At 53.7% G+C, this 22,760-nt stretch overlaps 1 protein-coding gene across 1 annotated transcript in view; it reads right to left on the reverse strand.

Moving 5' to 3' along the window:
- The window catches only part of LOC144164992 (uncharacterized), a 709,659-nt gene that overhangs the window by 13,336 nt on the left and 673,563 nt on the right, over positions 1-22,760 (reverse strand). Inside the window, exon 24 of the mRNA XM_077695175.1 lies at positions 9,672-9,793. Coding sequence (XP_077551301.1) covers positions 9,672-9,793 — 122 coding nt within the window. The remainder of the gene's footprint in view (positions 1-9,671; positions 9,794-22,760) is intronic.

Here is a 22,760-nt window from a genome sequence, read left to right on the forward strand (position 1 = left end):
AGTTTAATATTTTTTTTCTCTCTCTCTCTCTCGTCCTCCTGTAAATGACCGTTTTGAATGTTCCGGCAATGAGTGGCGGGAAGCAAGAGTGCCTCTCTCTCTCTCTCTCTCTCTCTCTCTCTCTCTCTCTCTCTCTCTCTCTCTCTCTCTCTCTCTCTCTCAGTCTATTCAGTGTTCTCTCTATACAGCCAACAGCGTCATCCTGGCGACCGCGGAATACCTAGGAACCATGTCTGCAGCGATGAAGCCATGAGACGAGGGACAGTGCAATGCGGGCTGTACGCGAAGTCGCGCTAGCCTTGAGTCACCTCTGAGAGGGCGTGCAAAAAAAAAGGATCCAGTCCACTCCGTGAAGGTGGCTGGAAAGTACGACTTAAACGACACCCACAACTACTGCCTCTTCGACGTCACTTCAATTCGACACGTGGCTCTAAAAAGAGTGAAACCAGCCGCTACCTTGAATTCGCGGTGGTGGTGTCCCTAACGCAGCAGCGACGGCCACGGCCGGGCTAGAGCGGGAGACGCCACCGCTGTAGCCCTGCCGTGCATCAGCAGAAAGAAAACAGAGAGGAGCGCCTTTCGAAAGGCGAGACAGCGGAACTTAGGCATCCTGATAGTTTGGTGCTACACCACCGCGCTACACAAGCACAGAAACCGAAACAGTTCGGCTTGAGTGCTTAGTAATTCCCATTTACACCGTTTTAAACTAGTTAGTTTAGTAAGTTTGAGAATTGAGAGAAAGCTGAGGGAACTTTTGTAAGCACTATTTTTCAGAAACAGTTGCTTGTTTCGCCTTTTATAAAACCTCTTAATACACAACGGAATCGGTAATCAGCAATTTAGAAAATGGAGTCCAATTCGTGGCAAGCAGTGCGCAAAAGGTAGAGTTTCTCTAGCGGTCAGGTGTCTGCATGTGGTCTCTACATTTTGTTTTCCCACCCTGCAAACGTATCTTTACCGTACGGCCACTTAATTCCGTCTCGTCCGGGTTACCGAGGAGGTGCTGTCGAATAAGTTAATCAAGCCGTGCAAAGGAAGCGCGCAAACACGAGAAGCTGCCCCAAAACAGGCCCAAAACAGCCGTCGCTAAAGCAGAAGACAAAGCCGTCCCGCCGACGCTCCCGCCGGTGTGAGTAGAGCGCGGGGAACGCTGGGTAAGCATTTCACACGCCATCTACACTGTGTCCCGTAAGTGAAAACCGTCCTGCCCCCACTCAGCCGCGTTTCGAGTTTTTTGTCCCGCACGCCACGAAGGAACCGTTGGCTGGTAGAGACTCCTAATGCAAAACCGCCCTCTTGATTAAAGTATCAATCAGACAGACAGACAGACAGACAGACAGAGAGAGAGAGAGAGAGAGAGAGAGAGAGAGAGAGAGAAAGAAAACTATTTTTGAGGAGTCTGGGTTATTAAGGCCTGGAGAGCGACAGCCGCTCGCCGGTAACCTCGGCGGCTCGTTCCGTTATGTTCTTCTGAAATCTGTAGGTGTGAGCTGCCCAGCGCCTTCTAGCGGTACTCGCCAGTAATTACTTCAGAAATAGGTCTTCGGAGCAATTTGCCATAAGATGAGTGTTCGTGTTTTGTGAACCACATGAAGGGCAATTGGGTGAGGGGTACATTGTAGGATCAATTAAATTCAGCCTGGCCCGATATGGTATGGTAGCCTGCATGTGGCGCCACAGTCGCTCCTCGGCGTTATTCAGTTCCATGTGAGCAGGCAGGTATCGTCGGCTGGTAAGGCGGTAACGCGCAGTGATATCTTGGAAGATCAGTAGAAAAGACGTGTTTCGATTTGCCAGTGCATTTAATTAGATAGCAGTAAGTAATCTCTGCACAAACTGTACGCAGTACCTCTGCTGTAGAAGGCGGAAAGTTCACTTATTTATGGGTATAACTGTGCAGCCTGTGTCAGGCAAGGAAACGACCTCGAGTTCCCTTTAAGAGTGCTAAACTGACGGAGGAAAAGTCTCGAGGGAAAGCCACGAGCCTAAACACATCAATCGCCCAAGCGGCTCCTCTGCGTGCTTCGTGACACAGGGAAGCGCCCGTCCGTCGGCGTAACAAAAAATGATCAAGAAACTGCATCACATAGCGGAGTAGACAAAAAAGAGACAAGGAAATGGACAACCGCGGGCCATTTCTCTCAGTGTTTTTCTGCGTGTGTTGTTGCGGCTGTCCAAATTGTCCTTACTGAGACTAGAAGTAGAGAAAGACCATTGACTCGATGGAGCGGTGAAATCACAAAATTCGGGGCCTACGGTTCCATGCGCGCTACGGTTCCATGCGCGCAAGCTACGGCCTCGCTTTGTTCAGCTTCACCAGAGTGCCCAGCAAGCTCTTTTTATGCGAATATCACCAAGGGTAGCTACTAAGCATAGGGCCCGTACCCTCTCGACTTGCCGAACCTCTCCACCCGCTATCAGACTTCTCTCGTTCATCGAGTCCAATATAAAGCAATGCTTGCTCCGGCCCTCTTTAAGATGTACACACAGATATGCATTGATTCCAATTACCTTCACTGCCGCACAGACACTTTCCAGAATCTTTTGTGGAATTGTCGCCTCGGCAACACAGCCCGTAGACGCGCTAGGTACGCGGCGTTGCCCCCCTCCCCCCATTAACTGAGTGGCCGCACCCCTGCAGCCCCACCTCCGAAATTGCGCTCCCAATCCGGGATGATTCGTTGTGGTTTCGGCACTCATCTGACGCCGCGACTAGGTTTTCGCCTATATATACTTTACAAACCCGCTAGCGCAGAATTTATTTTATCCCTTTATTTATTCGCTGTCGCCACTGGCATCCATCTGAGAATGTAAAGTTTTCCGGAATTGACACCACCCTCCCTACCCGCCCCCAAATAGGTCAACCCGCCATCCTTATGTAAATAAAGTTTCATTCCTTCATTCATTTATTTACAAATACTGCTGGCCAGAGGCCAAATTAGGAGGTTCAAAACAATACATTTACCGTACACAACATTTCCATACCACAGCAGCGGAAGAAGGAAGACGTAAAGCGGAAAGCGGAACATTTTTACACAAAAGCAACCAAAGGGAAGTTGGAGGAGGAAAACGCGGAACAGTTATAATAGTTAGAAAACAATTTCAAATGTCTGAGTGGATAAGCTCAGGCAAGCTTTTCTACTCCTGCATGGTACGAGGAAAAAGAGAAAATTTAAACAAGACAGTACGAGCAAAATACGCGATTAAAGGGAGTGAGTGTGAATGCCGGGTCTGACGTGTTCTTAGTGGTGTGAGGTAGGGGCCCGGGTTCAGAGCAAACTTGCCGTTTAAAAGGAGGTACAAAAATTTGAGACGCAAGAATCTGTCGTGACTGCAAAGTTGAGATACCCAAGTTGGGATACCATGTCTTCGCTGCGTACCCGGTAGTAGCTCCGCAAATCCAGCGCGGAGCTGACGCAATTCAAATGAATACTGAATCGCGGGGTATCAAGGTGCTCACTCATTCGGTATATAAAGCATTCCCCTCCTCGTACTCCTCCTCTCTACTCTCTCTTTATAGACCTTTTTATTTTCTTCGTCCTGGGAGCTGCCATTTCATCAGTGGGCTGTTCTAGCGGCCCTACAATCGGCGCTTTCGACATGAAGATGTGACTGCGCATGTGCAATACAGCCCACAACAGGCTCTGATCTTACTAAAGATTAACGGATGAAAAGGTTTATAGGCCACTTTCCCTGCTTCACTCGTGCCCTATGCACTCCTCTCCTCCGCAACAGCTTCCCCGCCAAGTTAACCCACTAGTATCAGGGTAACCGCACTAATGGCTGAATTCTGGCTGAATTCGCGGACAGACTCAGAGGCAGACTAAACGTTTTATGGTACAGGCGGACCAACAAATATTAAAAAGCCGCTTAGAAACATTTACGTTTTGTTATATCTTTCCATACAGGAGTACATGGGGTGAGAAAAAGTAGAGCGGAACTTCTTTTAGCGCTTTGTCATTCGCACACATCTTTCGCGTAACGGTCTATTTGTCAATATGCGCACCCCGAAGGTATTAAGACATTTTGTTTGAGTGCTCTTGGCCAGCAAAACAGGAGCGACGACGACAAAGGAGCGGCTTGCCTGTATTCTCCGGCTACTCGTTGTTTTCGTCTTATTGGGCTCAATCCTCTTACTGCATCATCCCTGCTTGTTCTAACGACTCTACCATCCTCCTGGCACCGATACGTCACGGCGGCAAGTTCAAGGATGACCCCACGGGGTTGTCTTCAAGCTCGGAGCCCTACCCTCGGCCGCTAGGCATAGCACAGCTGCCACTGAGCTGCCTGCGAGCAAGACAAGGCCCTGCCATGTCTGACGCCCTGGAACAGGAACGACTGACACAAAACATGCAGCTGCCAGGTGCATCTGCTGCCGCTGACGCTACTGCTGGTGCAAGTGACGACTTTCCGCCACTGATGGAGGTGACGTCTTCACTCCCGTTACCATCCACCGACACGTCACCGAAGCGAACGGCAGACAAGACTACTGGTGTGCCAGAGGCAGCTACCCTACCGCCTGCTGCGAAGCGGGCTTGTGCACCGGGCAACACTCAGCAGCCTGCATCCTTAGTGGAGATTGGTTCGTCACCACCTCCCGCAAAACATGTGCGACGACTTCTACCCCACGGAACTCTTTGCCCCAAGCACAGCCCTCATCCAGATACAAAGTTGCCATCAAGCCACGACAGCATTTCAATATTCTGAATCTTTCCACCAAGACCTTGCAGACGTTGCTAGATAGCTGTCTCGGCACCAGTGGATTCACCGGATATGCTTATCATCGGCCAACAAACACGGTATCCGTGTGGGTGCCGACTCTGGACGCCGTGGCAAAGCTTTGCTCACTGCAGCACATAGCTCTCACTGCCGACACGATTCTACAAGTGCAAGCGTACCTGGTTTCAGGCACCGACATCCGCCGCTATGTCGTCGCGGGTGTAGACCCCGGCGAGAATCCGGACTACATTCGTGACAACATCAAATGTGACACACATCAAGTGCTTCTTGTACGGTATATGGGATCCGGACGCACTTGCCTCGTTACGCTACGGGGCCCGCTTGATCCCCCCAACCGCCTTTTCTACAATGGCTGTGTACTTCGACCTCGTCCATATAAAGCAGGGGTAGTGCACTGCTACCGTTGTTTTAAACAAGGTCACATGAGCAAGTCTTGCCCGTTCCCAACCCCGGATGCCCGTGAGGACGCAACGGCATCGCCTCAAGAGCCAAAATTCAAGTGCGGTCTCTGCCGCTCTGATGATCACGAGATCACCGATAAAGGCTGTCCCACCAAGAGTAAGGCAACACGTGCTAAGCGTCGTGCATGGCGTGCTCGTTCTCAGCCAAACCCAACCTCGACATTCAACCGATTCGATTGCTTGGTGGAGGAGGATGAGGATGCAATGGAGGAGGAAGCCGCAGAGCCTCCCTCGCAGCCAACATATCGAGATGTTGTTCGCCGTTCGCGCCATCGTCGGCAACCTGTGTCTGAGGTTCCTTCGTCCCCTATGGAAGACGAGCTTGTTGCCCTGGACCAAAAGCTGGCTATGCTACACGGCGAAATTACCAAACTCACCAAGCGAAAGTCTCAATTAACTCGCCGCCAGCAACGCTTACCTCAATCTTCCGAAGACTCTACAAGTCCGCCTCGTCTTTTCTCCAAGCATCATCAAAGCGCCCCGCCCACGAACTCCATTCCCTCACCGCCAGCCTCCTCTGCATTAACCCACCAAGAACTTCTCCAGTTTGTGGTGCACCAGCTACAGTCATTGGTATCTGTACTTGCTGCACAACTTCGCTAAACACTCCGTCAATATGCCCGACTCGCAACAGTACATTGTACAGTGGAACTGTCGGGGCCTCTCTACGAAAATTGGAGAGCTCCGTGAAAGGCTCCGTCTGGGCAAGCTCCATGCTTGGGCCTTCTTACTTCAGGAGACGAACTCTCTCCCACGCCTGCCGCAATTTACGGCGTACGCGGAGCCATCAATTCCTGATCGCCGGTGCAGCTCCAGTTCTACTACTCCGGGCAAGGCGGCCATTTATGTCCAATCTCGGCTTCCTCAGAACCCCATCCCTCTGAACACATGGTGCACAGCCTGGCAGGAGGTGGTAGCGGTAAAGGTGCAACTTCCTCGTTGTGCGGTAATCCTGGTTTCTTGTTATGTGCGCCCTTACAGTGGTCGTGCGCCCCGCCTCCGATTGGGTTGGCTTACCGCACTTCGGCGAAACAACCCTGGGTGCCCCATACTTGTGGCAGGAGACTTCAATGCTCCGCACTGTGATTGGGGATATCCGTCCACGAGTGAGCGTGGCCGTGTGGTACTGGAGCACTTCAGTGATGCCCACTTCACGCTTCTCAACGACATCTCTTGCCCGACACGCCGGTGTACGCACGCACGGATGCCACCGTACTCGCCTGACTTGTCGTGGTGGCTGGGTGCACAACCCGTATCCTGGCAACGTGAAGCTGACTGCTGGGGCAGCGACCATCACCCCATTCGCCTGGGCCTCATGCCAGACTCGACGGGTCGCCTTCGTCGCCGTTGCACAGTGGTGAACTGGGACACTTTCCGTTCCACACTGAATGCATCCTTCTCGGCGCCCATCCCGGACCCCACCGCTCTTTTTCGGCGTGTCCTCATGGACGCCTCTCAACATACGTGGGTGGAGGAATCCCGCCCGAAGCCCGATCTTCGGCTCCTGCAGCTTTGGGCTCAGCGCAAGCAAGCTGAAGTAATTTCCGCCCGGGATCCTTCGTCCATATCGGCCAGGCTTCAGTATCAGCGCCTTACCGCTGCTGCCAGACGGCACGAAAAAAGACTGTCGAGGCAGCGCTGGCTTGACTGGTGCGCCTCTCTAGGCCCATCTTCCTCAACGGCGTCTGTCTGGCGCACGTTTCGCGCCATGGAATCGGGCAGTCGCCCTCCGGATGCAGCTGCCAGCGCTTGTATTGCGTCAAACAAGGATCCGGCACAATTTGCCCCCGACGTTGCTCGGGCCTTGTTTCCTGCATTTGATGTTGCCCCAGTGGCCATGCCGTCTCCGTTCCCCCTGCCGAACGATGTTGGATTACGGCCTACTCATGAAGCCGTTTTGGGAATTCAGGCACCGTTCACAGTGGCTGAATTCCTGGCAGCGATCGATCACGCTAAACAGCGGACTGCTCCGGGTCCCGACGGCATAACTTACGAGGTGTACAAGAACATCGACGACCCAGCCCTCGTGCCGCTTTTGGACTCGGTTAATCAGGTGTGGCTCTCCGGTCAACTACCTGACTCTTGGCTTCAGGCGGATATTGTTCCCATTCCAAAGCCCGGGAAGCCACCACATGTACTTCAGAACTTGCGCCCCATCGCCCTGACATCGACGCTGTGCAAGTTGTTAGAGCGAATGCTTGCAACACGGCTTCAGTGGTGGCTTGATACCTTCCAATGGTATCACCCGGCGCAAATTCGATTCAGGCCCTATCTCGGTACTGAGGATGGGTTGGAATACCTCTCATCTATGGTTTTAGTTGGAGGCCGATGCCGCCGTGTGAGATCTGTGCTCGCCATGGACATATGCAAGGCCTATGACAACGTTAGTCACGCTGCCATCCTACAAGTTCTCAATGGCCTACACCTTCCAGACAAAGTCTGCGATTTCGTCCGATACTTCCTTCAACACCGTTCTTTTTCCATCCGCATCAACGGAGCAAGTTTCGGTCACTTTACACCAGTCCGAGGCGTACCACAAGGGTCTGTTCTGTCTCCGCTTCTTTTCAACATCGTCATGTTGCCGCTAGCTTGGCACCTTGCTTCAATCCGAGATCTATATTTACTCATGTACGCGGATGACATTACGGTGTGGTCAGTGCATCCAGACCTGTCACGACAAGCCGAGTGCCTCCAGCAAGCACTAACAGACTGCCAGAGGTGGTGCGAGTATGCGGGCCTCACTCTCTCGCCAGAGAAGACTGCTTTACTTCCCGTGGCCAACGCTTGGGGCCGCCGCCTCCTTGCTGTGTCTCCCATTTCACTGCAACTGAATGGGAACGACATCCCCACGGTTGACCGTCTTCGGGTCCTAGGACTAGAAATATCGTCATCAGGGTCAGCAGCTCAGTGGCTACGATCTGCTCGACAGAAAGCCGGACAGATGCTCCACCTCGTTCGCCGCATCTCGCAGAAGTCTGGCGGGGCCTGCTGGACGATTGCCCGTCTCCTAGTGCGCGCCGTACTACAGCCACGGCTTGTGTATCAGGCACAGTTCCAGCACATGACGCAAGCGGACTGGGCTCGGCTTGAGGCCATCAACAGGGCCGCCATGCGCACCATTACTGGCCTCCCTCGCATAACACCAATTCCACCGCTACAAGCCGAAGCCCAGCTAAACACGCTTGATGAACTGATTCATCAGCGTCGTTCCGCACGCCTGCAGAAACGTGGGCTGGTTCCAGAGGCGGCAGCTCTGGCCGCGTACATGGGCCAGCCGCCGAATACGATGCCAGCCTTTTCCGTCGCAAGACCGCCCTGGCTCTACCATCAGGTGACGGACAACAAGCCTCTAGCAAGGCTACATGTCCGAACCTCTGGCCTTCATCAACCTCCGGATGCAGCCCTACTTCATGTCAGTCACCGGGCGCCTGCTACGCGGCCACGAGTCATGCAGGCTTTTGTGGACGCCGGGGCACACGACTCCCTCGTAACCACAGCCTTGGCTTGTCCTTCTCACCCAATCTTAAACCAGAGCTGCGCCTACGAGACCCTCCGACCTCTACCAAGCCTGTTGGCAGAACTTACTGCTATTCGGGATTGTCTCCAAGCACTTGCATCGACGGTAACTACCGGCATGAAACTGGAAATTTACACGGACTCAACGACAGCGATACGTGATTTACGTCGCGTTGCGCGTAGCACCAGCATGTCGGCACGTATTCACGCGATCCTGGACACATACCCATGCCCTGTGCGTGTTTTGTGGGTTCGCCGGGACATGCTTCCTGCCCATATAGCAGCGGATCGCGCCTGTCGCCGTATAGACCTTTCACGGCCGCTACCACTTCTTTCAGTGTCCTCCCTAGAAGAACTGCTGGTGGAGAAAGAGAGCCTCCGCCGCGCCACGCGTGCTTTACTTCCACCGCGTGGAACTGACCTCCCCAGTGGGCTCGCTCGCTGGGAGGAGGTGCTGCTGCGGAGGCTTCGAGTTGGGGTGGCCTTATCCCCAGCAGTGACCCACGCTTGGCCTGCCCGCTATCATTCACCGTTTGCGGACACCTGTCCCTTTTGTACGGTCCCTGCGTCCGAGGCCGACACGAGCCACCTTCTGTGGACCTGCCCTGCCCTGCAAACCTCTCGCCTGCAACACCTCCGAGGCACAGGGCTCCATCCTGGGAGACCCCCTGATCTACAGCGGTGGATCTGGGGCCCGCAGTACCGGTCTCTGCTTACGTTTCTGCGTGACACAAATGTGATGTTGTATATTTAATTGTTATGCCGTAAGGCAAACTCTCGCAAAAAAAAAAAAAAAAAAAGGAAGCAATATGCATACGCGACAATCATTTATGGGATTCCCGAAAAGCAAAAATTGCCCTCGCAGTTTCATTGCGACTGTAATATTAGAGGTGGGTTTTGTTTTTCGCCGCGTTGCACAATTTAGACCATAAAAAGTACAGGGGCCGGACGTACCCTTCTCTTCGCAGGCGAGATATCTTCTCGTAGACGTTGCTCAAGACATCGGCCAGCTGCAGGAGGGACACGCCGAGCCACATGCTCACGTGACCTGAGAAGTACGTCACCAGGTCGGACCCCTGCGTTTCGGGATGAAAGCAAGAAGAGCACGGCTTCATAACGGCGGTGCAGTAAACCTTGGTTATAAGGGAATACGTTTTGTGGCGGCGCAACAGCACCAACTGCTGCCGCACATGGACTGCTGCCGAGTGAGATCGTGCTGATGTTCAGCCACCACCGTTGAGTGTGGCCACAGGCGCAGAATAAGCGGGGACCCCAATTTGGGTTCACGACGCGGTAGCGTTGTGATGTGTTCCGCCTCGTCTTACCTCGGCTATCGCCACATTGGTGAGCCGGGCGTTGCAACTTGCAGCGGATGCTAGGAGCCAGAATGCCCCCCCCCCCTCGAGTCAGCGGTATTTCTGCGCCCTCCGGTGCAGCACACGGCGTCTCCGCCCTACCTTGCCGATTGCCACCCTTTAGCGCAGCACCCTGACGTGTGGTTTGTCCAAGCCAAGGCAAGATTCCGAGTGAGCCACATCACGCCGCAAGCATATACAACAGCCCTTGCCTATTGAGATCGCGGTCGAGGTTCGGGACATACTCGCCAGCCCCTCCGACGCGTTGAAGGCTGCAATCTTGAGCAGCACGAGCCTTTCCCAACGCGATGCCCCCTTTCCGCTGAGGAGCTGGGTGACCGGCGACCGTCGCAGCTCCTTCGCGCGCTGCAAGGCCTGCTCGCCGACGCAGATTCTTCCACGGACTTTCCCCTTACTGAAGCACACTGTTCTGCAACGGTTTACCTCGTCTGTCAAGATAATTATCACGACGGTCTTTGAACTGCCCTTGCCCGCGTTGGCTGCGCATGCTGACAAGATATTAGTAGTCACATTTCATTCACATTTTATTCACCTGCACATTTCATTCACCTGCCGCTCTGCGAGAACGCGTGCAGAACTAGGAGAAGCCCGTTGCAGCCCTTCATGCGACCCGTCGCCACCTTAAGACCCTCGAGCTCGTTGATTTCGCCGCATCTTCCTACGTTTCTCGACAGGAAAGCACATCGCCCCAGAAACTTCAGCATCCTGATTCTTTTAGGTGCGAAGCTCCTCTTGGTTGGCGCAAGTCCCGCGTCACGCTGTCGCCGTGTCCACTAGTTCTCGATGCGACCGCTAGAGGCGCAGCTGTGCAATAGTTCATAGCTCGCAAGCTAGATGGTGCATCGCCGCTCAAGGGTGCGCGTCACAAGATACTCATCATGGACACCTTGGAAGCGAAGGCAGCGGCGCGGACAGCTCGCGACGCAGCTGCAATGCGGCCCGCCGCCAAGACCCCGCGGTGACAGCTCGGGAGGCCGAAGAAAAACGCCAGCGTCGGCAACAATCGCAAGCCAGCACGAGCATCGATCCGAACGCGGCGGCAGCGGCGAGGGCTCGCGCAGCCGAAGCAAAACGGGCTCGTCGACAAGCGGATCCCGAAGTGAGAACCCGCGAAGGAGAGACGGCACGGCACGCAAGCGGCGGCAAGAGAACCTCGAATCGGAGCGGGCGCGGGATAATTGCATCGATATGAAAATAATAAACATCGTGTATATAATGGCGAATTCCATTGGGCGAACAGGAGCAAGTGGAGCGAGCAGCCAGAGCAGCACACGGGAGTAACGGGGACGTGTGCTTTCGTTCCGCGAATGAAACATTCGCGCTGCTCTGGGAGCAGTGAAAAGAGGGGGAGGGCGAGATGCCAAGAGTCATGTGAACAAACGTTTCCCGCGCTCGCTTTCCGGAGCATTTCGCGCGCTCGTGATGTCCGCACGCAGTTATTCCTTGCCAATTTTGCCAGATACGTGCCGGTGGTTTTGTGTCTGCCTTCCGCATGGCGACGAATGAAGAAGCCGAGCGGATGTTCATGTTCATAATAAAGGGGTCACCATCGTAACTCCCAAAAATTAGCTGCGAACGATAACAGCGTCCACCGTCTTTTCCAGATACGACTCTACCTTCGGTCGCTGCTCCGGCGGGGTGAACAGGTGCTCGAACATAAACTCATGCAATGTCAAATCGTCGTCGTCGTCGCTGCTGCTGCTGTCCGATGATGAGCTTGCGCTTGAATCTGTGGTGTCTTCATCATCTAAAAGTAGCAGCAATTCCTTGTCCAGACGGCCGCGCTTAGCTGCTGCCGTACGCACTGAGCGACTAGCGCGGCTGCTGCATTCCGCCATTTTTCCTCCGCCACCCGGGAATAAAACCACAAGTGACGCAAAAGAGGTCATGCGACTTCCTCGGCGTTCCCTGTTACTCCTCCGCTGGCGACGGAGCACCGAGAACTGCTCTCGGCTGCTCTCGGCGCCAAAAAAGTGCTCCTCATCGACCAATGAAACACAACGCCCCTGCTCCTGCCCGACCACTGGAAGACGCCAGAACTCGCGAGAGCACTTTGGGTACAGTTAGAAGTGCTCCTGTTCGCCCAATGGAAAGCGCTATAAGTGTTTATACAATGGACCCTATGACAACGTGCCGAGTGTTTATATGATGTGCGGGCGAATGTTTTAAAGTTTTACAGAAAAGCATTGGAGCTTCGCCCCACTCATCATCATTCACTTCGTAGAGGTGGCGGAATTTTTTTTCATCCCATTCAACCCATTTTTTTTCATCTTGGTTACGTTGAGTTTTACTTTCTTTATTTTAACTAAAATGTTCTACGTTTACTTTCATGTCAATCTCATGTAATCACCATTATTTGGCGCTCTTTGCCCTCAGTTGGCCTTGGGCCAATAAACTTCAAACATCATCACCGACCTACAGAGCAAAGGCAAATCAACGCGTCTGCCACGTCTTCCTGTACCCGCGTAACGCTCATCCAAGTAAGGTGCCACGAGCGCCGATAACACGGAGCTTCCAGCACTGTGGCGCCTGTTACTGTTACTGGCGTGCTAACGACTAACGACGCTCGCTGGCCCTGCCTGTCCGGAGTGTGGACCGACCATACCACAAGCTTTGCACCCGGACGAGTCTGTTTTAGATGCAGACCATCTGATTCACTCGCCTTGTCCCTCCGGCGTCGTCGTCGTCGTCGTCGGCGTTGTCCGCCCCTCCCCCATTCTCCTCGCCGCGCCAGCTGCGCTCTCCGCCGCTCACCCCCTCTCCTCTCCGATAGTGAACACTCCCTCGCGAGAGGGATTGGATTGGATTCAATTGGCTTGGCTTGGCTTGGCTTGGCTTGGCTTGGATTGGCTTGGATTGGCTTGGATTGGCTTGGATTGGATTTGGATTGGATTGGATTATAGTGGATTTTGTTGGATTGTGTTGCGTCATAGCCGCGGCAGACGCACTGGGGCTGGCGCATGTGCAGTATTCTCTCTTCCGCGCTTTCCTCTCCTTCGGGCGCGCTGCGCATATAACCGGTGTGCCGTTCTCCGGCGAAGCAACATCCACGCTTGGCTCAAACACCTAGAGTCCACGCCGCTTTACACGTACGCCAACGTCGTCATCGACTGGGACCGGCTTACGCAGTCCCCCCAACGTTATGCGCGCTATAAAACACGGTCCCTTCGCCGCTCCGCCTATGCGTCGCATCTAAGCAGGGGTTCCCGCGAGGGGAGGTGGGAGTTTTGTTTCGCATGCACTCAACCTTTCTCGGCAGCACTTCTAATAAGTCTACTCGTTACTGTCCGGAACCCCTGGAACTCCTTGTGCAGGCATCTGGAGCCTACTCGCTACGCCGTGCGCGAATTCAACGCCGACTTGGACTGCCCTTTTCGCTGACTGTGGTTAGACCATAAACTGTCCACGGACCTTACCGTGACTACCGACATGTATACCTGTGCGTAGTTCTACCCTGCCTGAACACACTCCACAAGAACTCCTCACCAAGCATCCGCCCGAAAGGGAGGGAGCTATGTGGTAGCTCCCCAGCACGAACAGTCATCTGCTGCCGCCCATGGACAATCCTCAAGGGCGATAGAGCGGGGGCTGAGCCACCACCGTGAGGGCTGGCCACGAGCGCAGAATTAACGAGGAGCCCAGTTTGCGTTCACGGCGTTCGGTGCTCTCCCGCCCTGTCTCTCCCCGGCTATCACGACAGTTTATTCGAAATGAGTGCTGCATGGCCCACACTGCAGTTGCACAGCAAGCAAATCCTCCTCACTCCGAGCGAAGTATCGCTTAAAACAAAACCACTTTCCTACGGCGAGGACTTACTCCGGTGTAAGAAGGGGAACTGTTTTTGTCCGCAACGGGTACGAGATGAGGAGTTGCTTCGAATACATCATGTGCACGGGGCAGGAATTATCTCTCGTGCAGTACGGACACAAGTTTCGGAAGCATATTGATTGTGAATGCACTTAAGGTCGTTCCTTGCTCCTCACTGATGTTGCTTGAGCTCTCCGGGACACTAATTTCGTTTCACTGCCACTGAGAACGGCGATTAACAGATACAGATTACAAGCATCGGGCGCACATTAGCCACCTTTTAACGATCTCAGTGTCTGCCCCCTCCTTTCAACTATACCGCGCACACAGTGGGGAATTCGTTAAACAACTTTGCTTTTACGACATTTCGCCAAATCGGAAATATGTGAAGCTTTCTGAACGCTCTGTGGTACCACACCACACAGAATAGCCTGTTCCACAACCATCACCTGGGATGAATCCCATCGTCACGGCGGACACTTATAGTGTGAAGGTGCTCATACCGAAGCCGGAGCCCGCAGCCGGGCTACACAAATGGGCGCCCACGTTTTGGCCACGGGAATGCATTTTTTTGAAACATAATACTTTTTACACGCGACTGTCAAAAAGACAGCACGCATGCAGAAAATAAAGAAGCAGTGAAAACATCTTGGGAACGTGCTCTTTTGGTCATACGCAAATGTTTTCCCGTAACTTTGAGTCGTCGTATTTCTAATGTACATTTAAAACCGCACAAATTGTACAGGGACGTTTAACTATGCATTCTTGTACACAATGGAACTAGAGTAGGATATAGTGTGTCTAATGCATTCTTCAATTTCGAACATTGCGGCAAGCAATCGCGAGATCAATTACGTGAAATTCGCGTAAATTGTGAAATTTATGTTACGCAGAAGTTGAAGCGCTTTTTGAAAAGCGGGTTCCTCGCACCAATGATATAATCTGCGCTCTTTTTTTCGTAAATTTAAATCGGGGACTCAAGCTGTTTCATTATTTCCTGCATGAATCCACGTGTCCTTTTCCAGAATCTGTACAAACTGGGGCATATTCTCACGACTTCGCAAAACTTTGCGTCATCCCATCTCCTGCGTTGCGGTCGCTTCCACCCCGTACATCATACATCCACTTCAGAACGTTTAGACTTGAATGTCAAGCTAATGGGCCAAACACCGAAACACCCCAGCCCGTGAAGCCTCTCCGCGTGAAATCCACTTCAGGGCACAGCACCAGCCACAGAGCACCAGCAACCAACCCCGCGTTCACATGCTTCTGACGTTTTTCTTACAGAGTCATCGAGTGAGTGTATTAAATCTGAAAATGAACCTTCTAAAAGCGAACGAGAAAGAGCGAAACAAGCAAACGATCCAGAAAAATGGTTACCTAACTCGGAATGAGATGAAAAAAATATTGTCACGTAGGGTAGAACACAATGGTAAAGAAAGAACTTTTATTTTGGGCGAACTTGTGCCCGAACAAGACGAGAAAAACTCCCACCTCCCCTCGCGGGAACCCCTGTGTAGATGCGACGCATAGGCGGAGCGGCGAAGGGACCGCGTTTTATAGCGCGCATAACGTTGAGGGGACTGCGTAAGCCGGTCCCAGTCGATGACGACGTTGGCGTACGTGTAAAGCGGCGTGGACTCTAGGTGTTTGCGCCAAGCGTGGATGTTGCTTCGCCGAAGAACGGCACACCGGTTATATACGGACCGCGCCCGAAGGAGAGGAAACCGCGGAAGATAGAGTACTGCACATGCGCCGGCCCCAGCGCGTCTGCCGCGGCTATGGCGCAACACAATCCAACACAATCCACTTTGATCCAATCCAATCCAATCCAATCCAAATTTAATCCAAGCCAATCCAAGCCAAGCCGTAAAGGTTATTCAACAATGGACCATATTCACACGATCAATCAGGTGATAGAGAAGTGCGCTGAGTATACTGAACCCCTATATATAGCCTTCATAGATTATGAGAAAGCATTTGACACGGTCGAAACCCTAGCAGTCATTCGGGCATTACGGAACCAGGGGGTAGATGAGCATTATGTAAGAATACTAGAGGATATCTATAATGGGTCTACAGCTACCATCATCCTCCATAGGGAGAGCAGTAAAATACCTATAAGGAAGGGTGTCAGACACGGAGACACAATCTCTCCAATGTTATTCACAGCATGCTTACAAGAAGTATTCAGAGCGTTGGATTGGGAACAGGTGGGAGTAAGGGTTAATGGAGAATACCTCAGTAACCTCAGATTTGCTGATGACGTTGCCTTGCTAAGTAACTCGGGGGACGAATTGCAAAGCATGCTTTCCGCACTGGGCGAACAGAGTAGAACCGTGGGCCTGAAAATTAATATGCAGAAAACTAAAGTAATGATCAATAAACTCGGGACAGCACAGCAGTTTGAGATAGATGGCGAGGCAGTGGAAGTGGTAAGCGAAGATATATACTTAGGCCAAGTTGTGACCCCAGATCCCAACCATGAGGCAGAGATAATTAGAAGGATCAGAATGGGGTGGGGTGCATATGGCAGACATTCTCAGATAATGAATAGCAGCCTTCCATTGTCGCTGAAGAAGAAAGTGTATGACAGCTGCATCTTACCGGTACTCACCTACGGGGCAGAAACTTGGAGGCTCACTAAGACGGTTCAACTTAAATTGAGAACGACTCAGCGGGCAATGGAGCGGAAAATGATAGGTGTAACATTAAGGGACAAGAAGAGAGCGGAGTGGGTCAGGGAGCAAACTGGCGTTAAAGACATATTAGTAGAAATTAAGAAGAAGAAATGGACGTGGGCAGGGCATGTAATGCGAAGGCAAGATAACCGCTGGTGATTAAGGGCAACAGAGTGGATCCCTAGAGAAGGCAAGCGTTACAGGGGGCGGCAGAAAGTTAGATGGGCAGATGAGATCAAGAAGTTTGCGGGGATAAATTGGTCACAGTTGGCACAGGACCGAGGTAATTGGAGAATAATGGGAGAGGCCTTTGCCCTGCAGTGGGCGTAGATAGGCTGGTGATGATGATGATCATGAACCCATCCTCTAATGGCCGCTGCACCTAGTTTTCCCGACCAGGGCTCGGTGAGCGTACGCTGTAATAGCCGGAGCGGTTCGGACGAGGCCGGCGTGGCGATGGTGACCTGGAAAGAAGACGGTCTGATTGTGCCGATGTACGCTGGCGTACGAGGTAGTCCTCGATGGCGCGGGGTCTTTGGCCAGGTTTGGGCCTGGGAGCATTGACTCCGAAGCCCCGTAGCCCGAGCTCCCTGTAGGGACACCGACGTTACACATTTCCTGCCTCGCCACAGTGGTAACAGAGGGGGAGTTGATCGGGTCAGCGAAGCTTGTCGTATCCGGCCGGGACCATTATTGTTCCCTGGGCTGCTGTGTATGTAGGGGACGGCTCAAACGGTGCTGATTGCCTAACACCCTGTGCCGCTGCGTATGTCGGTGACAGTACAACGGGTGTTGGCTGCCTGACTGCCTGGGCGTACGTTAACTGCATCGGTTCAGGCGGTACAGGCGACGCATCGTCGTGGGATGGCGACGCTCTGAAAGCTTGGTGTACCTCCTGTCGTACAATGCTCGCGATGGTTCCTGCCGTAGCCTGTGGCGCCGTTCTAAAAATTTTATGCAGCTCCTCACGGTCCACGGAGCAAATTACACCGCGAAAGCCACTTATGCTGTCACCAGAGGAGGCGCTAGAGCTTTCCATTGGCGCTGCAGCGGCAACTGGGCATTCGTACGCGTTTGAACGCTGTCGTAGAGTCGTTTCTATCACGGATGCCTCGGAGATGAACTCGGCGACGGTCTTAGGCGGGTTCCAAACGAGGCAGCCAAACAACTGCTCTTTCACGCCAAGCATAAGGTGGCGTAGTTTCTTTTCCTCTGGCATATTGGGGTCCGCTCACCTAAAGAGGCGCGTCATGTCCTCTACGCACATGCTGACGCTTTCATTCGGCAGCTGCACTCGAGATCGTAGCGCGTGATCGGCCCTGTCCCGACGATCCGCACTTGTATGATCTCTCAGGAACTCATCGCAGAACTCCTGCCACGTACGCAGCGTACCTTGCCTGTTCTCCATCCGTGTCCGAGCGCCATCCGCCAGGCTAAAATAGACGTTTATCAGCTTGGCAGCGTCGTCCCACTGGTTGAAGCATGCCACGCGTTTGAAGTGGCTCACCCAGTCTTCGGCGTCTTCGAAGAGATCGCCGTGGAAGGCTTGGGGCGTTCGCGGCTGGTGAAGAATGAAATGGCCTTGCGCGCTGCTAACGCTGGTAATGGTGGCCGAGTTCAGCGTATGCTCCGTCGCTCTCCTTGTTCATTTCATTTATTTCCACCTTAAGGGCCCTGCGGGCATTACATAAGGGGGGGGGGGTTGCAGAAACGTATGACACAGCGCTATGAAAAAAAATTAGAAGGCAACAAAGAACAGAAAAAAAGAACAAGTGGTAAAGGTACAGCAATAATAGCAGCAAATACAATATTACAGTACAAAAATGCAGTTCAAAAGTGCAAAAGATACAGCATTAAAGAAAGGAAACACATAAGGCACATTTGATACGCACGTATTATGAAACATGGTTCCGCAATATTTCGCGGAATAATTTGCGGTCTGCGCACGAGGCTATTGTATCGGGCAAATAGTTCCCCCGAGGGTTATTGCTTGAGGGAAGAATGAGTTGAGCATTGATGAAGTACGGCTGGGTAGTCGTGCTATCGCCTTGATGTGGCTGATACGGGACGAGGTTCGGTGTGGCGGTCTTAAGAGAGGGTTTCTGGATTTCGGGTGATAATAAAAGGCATGAAGATGGCAGAGGGGTGATATGATCCGGCGTGACTCAAGTGAACGCAGGTTCAAAGATTACTTTAGTGCAGTTACGCTTGTGTTAGGGGAGTACTGTGAGCAGATAAAGCGGGCGGCACGATTCTGTATGGCTTCTAACTTGTGGGTGAGGTATGCCTGTGAGAGATGCCAAATAGATGATGCATATTCCAGTTTTGGCGCACGAACGTTAGTAGGCTAGTTTTTTTATGCCCGGAGATGCAAGTTTTAGATTCCGGCGTAGGTAGCCGAGCGTGCGCGCAGCGTCTGAGCAAATGGTTTGTATGTGTAATGTCCATGATAGGCATGGTGAGAGGTGAACTCCGAGGTATTTGTAGGATGTTGCAGCGGCAATCGGGAACGAGTTAATTTTGTAGGAGAACTGTGTTAAGGTATTTTTACGAGTGAATGATACCAGTTTACGTTTTACTCTGTTTAGTGGCATTAATGATTGATCCCACCATGCTGCGATCATGGTGGGATCAATCATGTTCAGCAATACTGTCTTCAGGGTTGCGGATGGTAGTGTAAATGACGCAGTCGTCGGCGAATAGTCTTAACTGGTTAACAATGTTATTCGGTTGGTCGTTAATGTAAACTAGGAAAAGCAGTGGTGAGAGGCACGCACCCTGTGGGCCACCGGACGTCACATCAGTGAGGCACGAATGATGGTCATTGACAGTTGTGAGTTGCTTACGATTGGTGAGGAAATTTTTAAGCCAGGAAATATACGTTAGAACGAATTCCAAGGTTAGAAAGTTGTGGACCTGCTCTCTACGGCATGCCAAGGAATGAGGCACACTGCGGTTGCGTGAAAGAACTCTTTACTTACATCCTCGTCCGGGCATACACACGCACACACCACAACTCTCTGCGTCCCCAGTCCCGAGTCCCCGCGCGCGGTTCGTCTTCACCACCGCGGCACCGCCCGCTCCTACACGTTCCCTCGCGCCATCACTCGGGCACCCCCGTCTCCAAGTCTTGCGGCCCGGTAGCCGCACGGCAGGCGAGGAGGGCAAGGGAAGGGAGCTCGCGGCGAGGGGCTCCGGGCAGCACCCTCTAGGCCAGAAGGTGTGCCAAGGCGCTCCCCACATCTCTCCCCCCCTCAAACACGGGGTACGGGTCCGTCAATGAAGATCGTCCTCGGGTTCCTAGCGCACGTGGAACCGCTGGTCGGCGCCCGGGGCAGCCCTGTAAAGCTGTGGGTGGGACGGCACCCGCCGAAGTGTGGCAGCATGCCGCTCTGTCGCCATCGTCACCACGTAGGAGTCCGCAGGAGCGCATTCTCGGGTGCCCGGCGCAGAATTCCACGGAACGGCCAGACTCCTCTGGACAGCGCCTCGGTGTCCCGAACCGGAGGCGCCGCGATGAGCCCCGGGCAAACCCGGTTGACGGGCGCTCGTAGAGGCTCAAAGCCCCCGAACGAGCTGTAGGCTCTGCGACCACCTTCGCCTCCACGCCAGGGTTACAGCTCCGCGAGGAGCTCAGCAGGCCTCCAACCCACGAAGAGGACTCCGCCGTCGACCAGGAGGCGAACCGCAGCCGCCTCGCATCTCCGAAGGGCGGCAGGACCCCCCGGATCATGGCAACAGCTCCCGGGTCGTACCGGGAGGCCCTCTACTCGGCAGGCCGGGGCCGGACTCGCAACGCCCAGGCACGAACGCATCGCCCCGCACCACCATGCCAGTGGCGCAAAGCTCCCGGGTCGCACCGGAAGGGCCCGCTGTCGGCAGGCCCAGGCTGGCATCTAACGCCCAGGCACAAAACCACGCTTCGCACCACCACACACGTGGCGCGGTGAAACTTGAGCGGTGACTGTGCTGCGGGTTGCTCCGTGGTAGAACCACGTGGGACCCGGACCCGTGGGGGGTAGACACTACCTCACCGTCAGGTCGTAACGATTGGTGCGAACCCTGTCGCCGGCCGTTCTGTCATTAGAGGCGGGACTCCCGCCTTCTGGTTCCGCTACCACCTGTTCGCCATCACCAGTGCGAATGTGATAGGCCTTGAGATCGCTCACGTGCACAGGACCCACCAGCTCGTCGCTTTCAAGCGACTGCATCTCATACGTGAGCAGAGTTGTCTGCGCCATAATTCGGTATGGCCCTTGCCATTTCTGTGCGAGCGCTGCAGTGAAACCGCGTGCAGCGTTGCTGAGTGGGTGTGTTCTCCTTAGCACTAGGTCACCGATGTTGTACACAAGGGGACGACGGCCTTTGTTATACTGCTCGGCTTGCTCCATGCGCGCCACGTCGAGGTTCTCCCGAGCCGTGCGTTGCGCTGCCCAAAGGCGTTCCCGGAGCCTAGCCGCGTACTGCGACAGAGAAGGGGCGTTACCCGCCGCCGCGTACAGCAGTGCATTTTCCATTGGAAAAGCGATCTCTCTACCGAAATTTAGGTAACCTGGTGTCAAACCTGTTGACCTATTTACGGTAGTCCTAGTCGCGAAAGCCAGCTCAGGCAAACGCGCGTCCCAGTCCTTATGCTCCTTGGTTGTCGCAACCAGCATGCACTTCAGGTTCCTGTTCACCCTCTCAGTGATGTTGCTCTGAGCATGATAAGGACTCGTTTTCCTGTGCCGAATGTGCAGCGCTCGACAACAGTCTGAAAAGACTTTGCTTGTGAAATACGAAGCATTGTCAGTGATCAGGTCGGAGGGGAAGCCGAAACGAGTGAATGTCTCCACCAGCTTCTCTACGATCCGCTCCGACGCTAGCTTTCTAAGGGGAAACAACTCCACCCACTTAGAAAAGTGGTCCGTTATAACCAGAATGAACTGGTTTCCTCGCGCGGATCTTGGGAGGGGTCCCATTACGTCACACGCTACAATCTGCCACGGGTAGCTGCTTTCCACCGGCTTCATGAAACCCACAGGTTTCCCAGCACGCGGCTTCGCTACCTGGCAAAGAGGGCAAGCGCGGGAATAGCTCAGCACGTCTCTCCTCATGCCTGGCCAGGTCGCGACACGGCATAACTTGTCGTAAGTCTTACTGCCGCTGCCATGTCCTGCCAGCGCTGAGTCGTGAAAGTACCGCATGAACCGTTTCCGCAACTTCCTTGGGACCACGACTCGAAAGGGGGATGAAACCGCCTCTTCGTCGTCCAGTTGGGGAAAGTAGCGAAGTAATAAGCCATCGTCGCCCAGCAGATACGCGTCAAACCCCTCAGCGTTACCGGTGCAGGCTACGCCTCCCGCTAGCCTTTTCAGCACCCGCTGGCACAGACCATCTGCTTTCTGGGCCTCAATGAGCTCTTCCTTACTCACTACCTCCCCCCAAGACAGATTCCTTTCTGCCTCTGTTCTCGGGGGGCGAGAAAGCGCCGCTGCGAGATGCCGCTTCTCTTTCTCCTTGCGGCCAGCCTCGACTCCGCCGTCTGGCCCTTTCCTCCCCCTCTCGGGGTGGCGCGCGCCGCCCATGAAACCGCTCAACTCGGGGCGCGCGCTTCCGCCACCCCCTTCCGATAAGGGGAGCAAACTTTCCGCCAACATTCGGCGCTGATCATCGGATCCTGAAAAAGATGCGACGACCGCTTCTACATCAGTGCTCATCTTTCCTGGCGCCTCTCCCTGGCCTTCCGCAGCGCAGTAGAGTTTATTTGCCCCGTGCGGTTGCAAACCGTGCATCGGCGCGTTCGCGAAAGGAAAGAAAGGGGGTTGCGGCCCGTACTGGTAGCCGTTCCTCCCCATGTCGAGCACAACACCCTCCCTCGAGCGGAAATCTCTGCCCAGTATGACTGGAACAGACAAACCAGGCAAGCAAACAAAACGCTGTCTGCGCTTTCAGCCATCAAAACCGAGCGTGAGTCTTACAGCTCCCTCTGCTTTCGCTGACCCTGCTGCTAAACTCAAGGGTGTCCCAGCGGACCTGACCCGGATTCTTCTTTTCCGGCAGGCTTCGAAGATTTCGTCCCCGATGAGAGAAACCGTCGAGCCCGGGTTGACCAGTGCAAAAAGTTCTTGACCGACTAATTGCACTCGCATGAATGGGGCAGACGAAGAGGGGTCTCCCTTCGCCCTGCATGCGGAGGG

This window comes from Haemaphysalis longicornis, unplaced genomic scaffold, assembly GCF_048455015.1.
Source record: "Haemaphysalis longicornis isolate Haplotype H1 unplaced genomic scaffold, Haemaphysalis longicornis Haplotype H1 scaffold_14, whole genome shotgun sequence".
In the NCBI taxonomy this organism is placed as follows: domain Eukaryota; kingdom Metazoa; phylum Arthropoda; class Arachnida; order Ixodida; family Ixodidae; genus Haemaphysalis; species Haemaphysalis longicornis.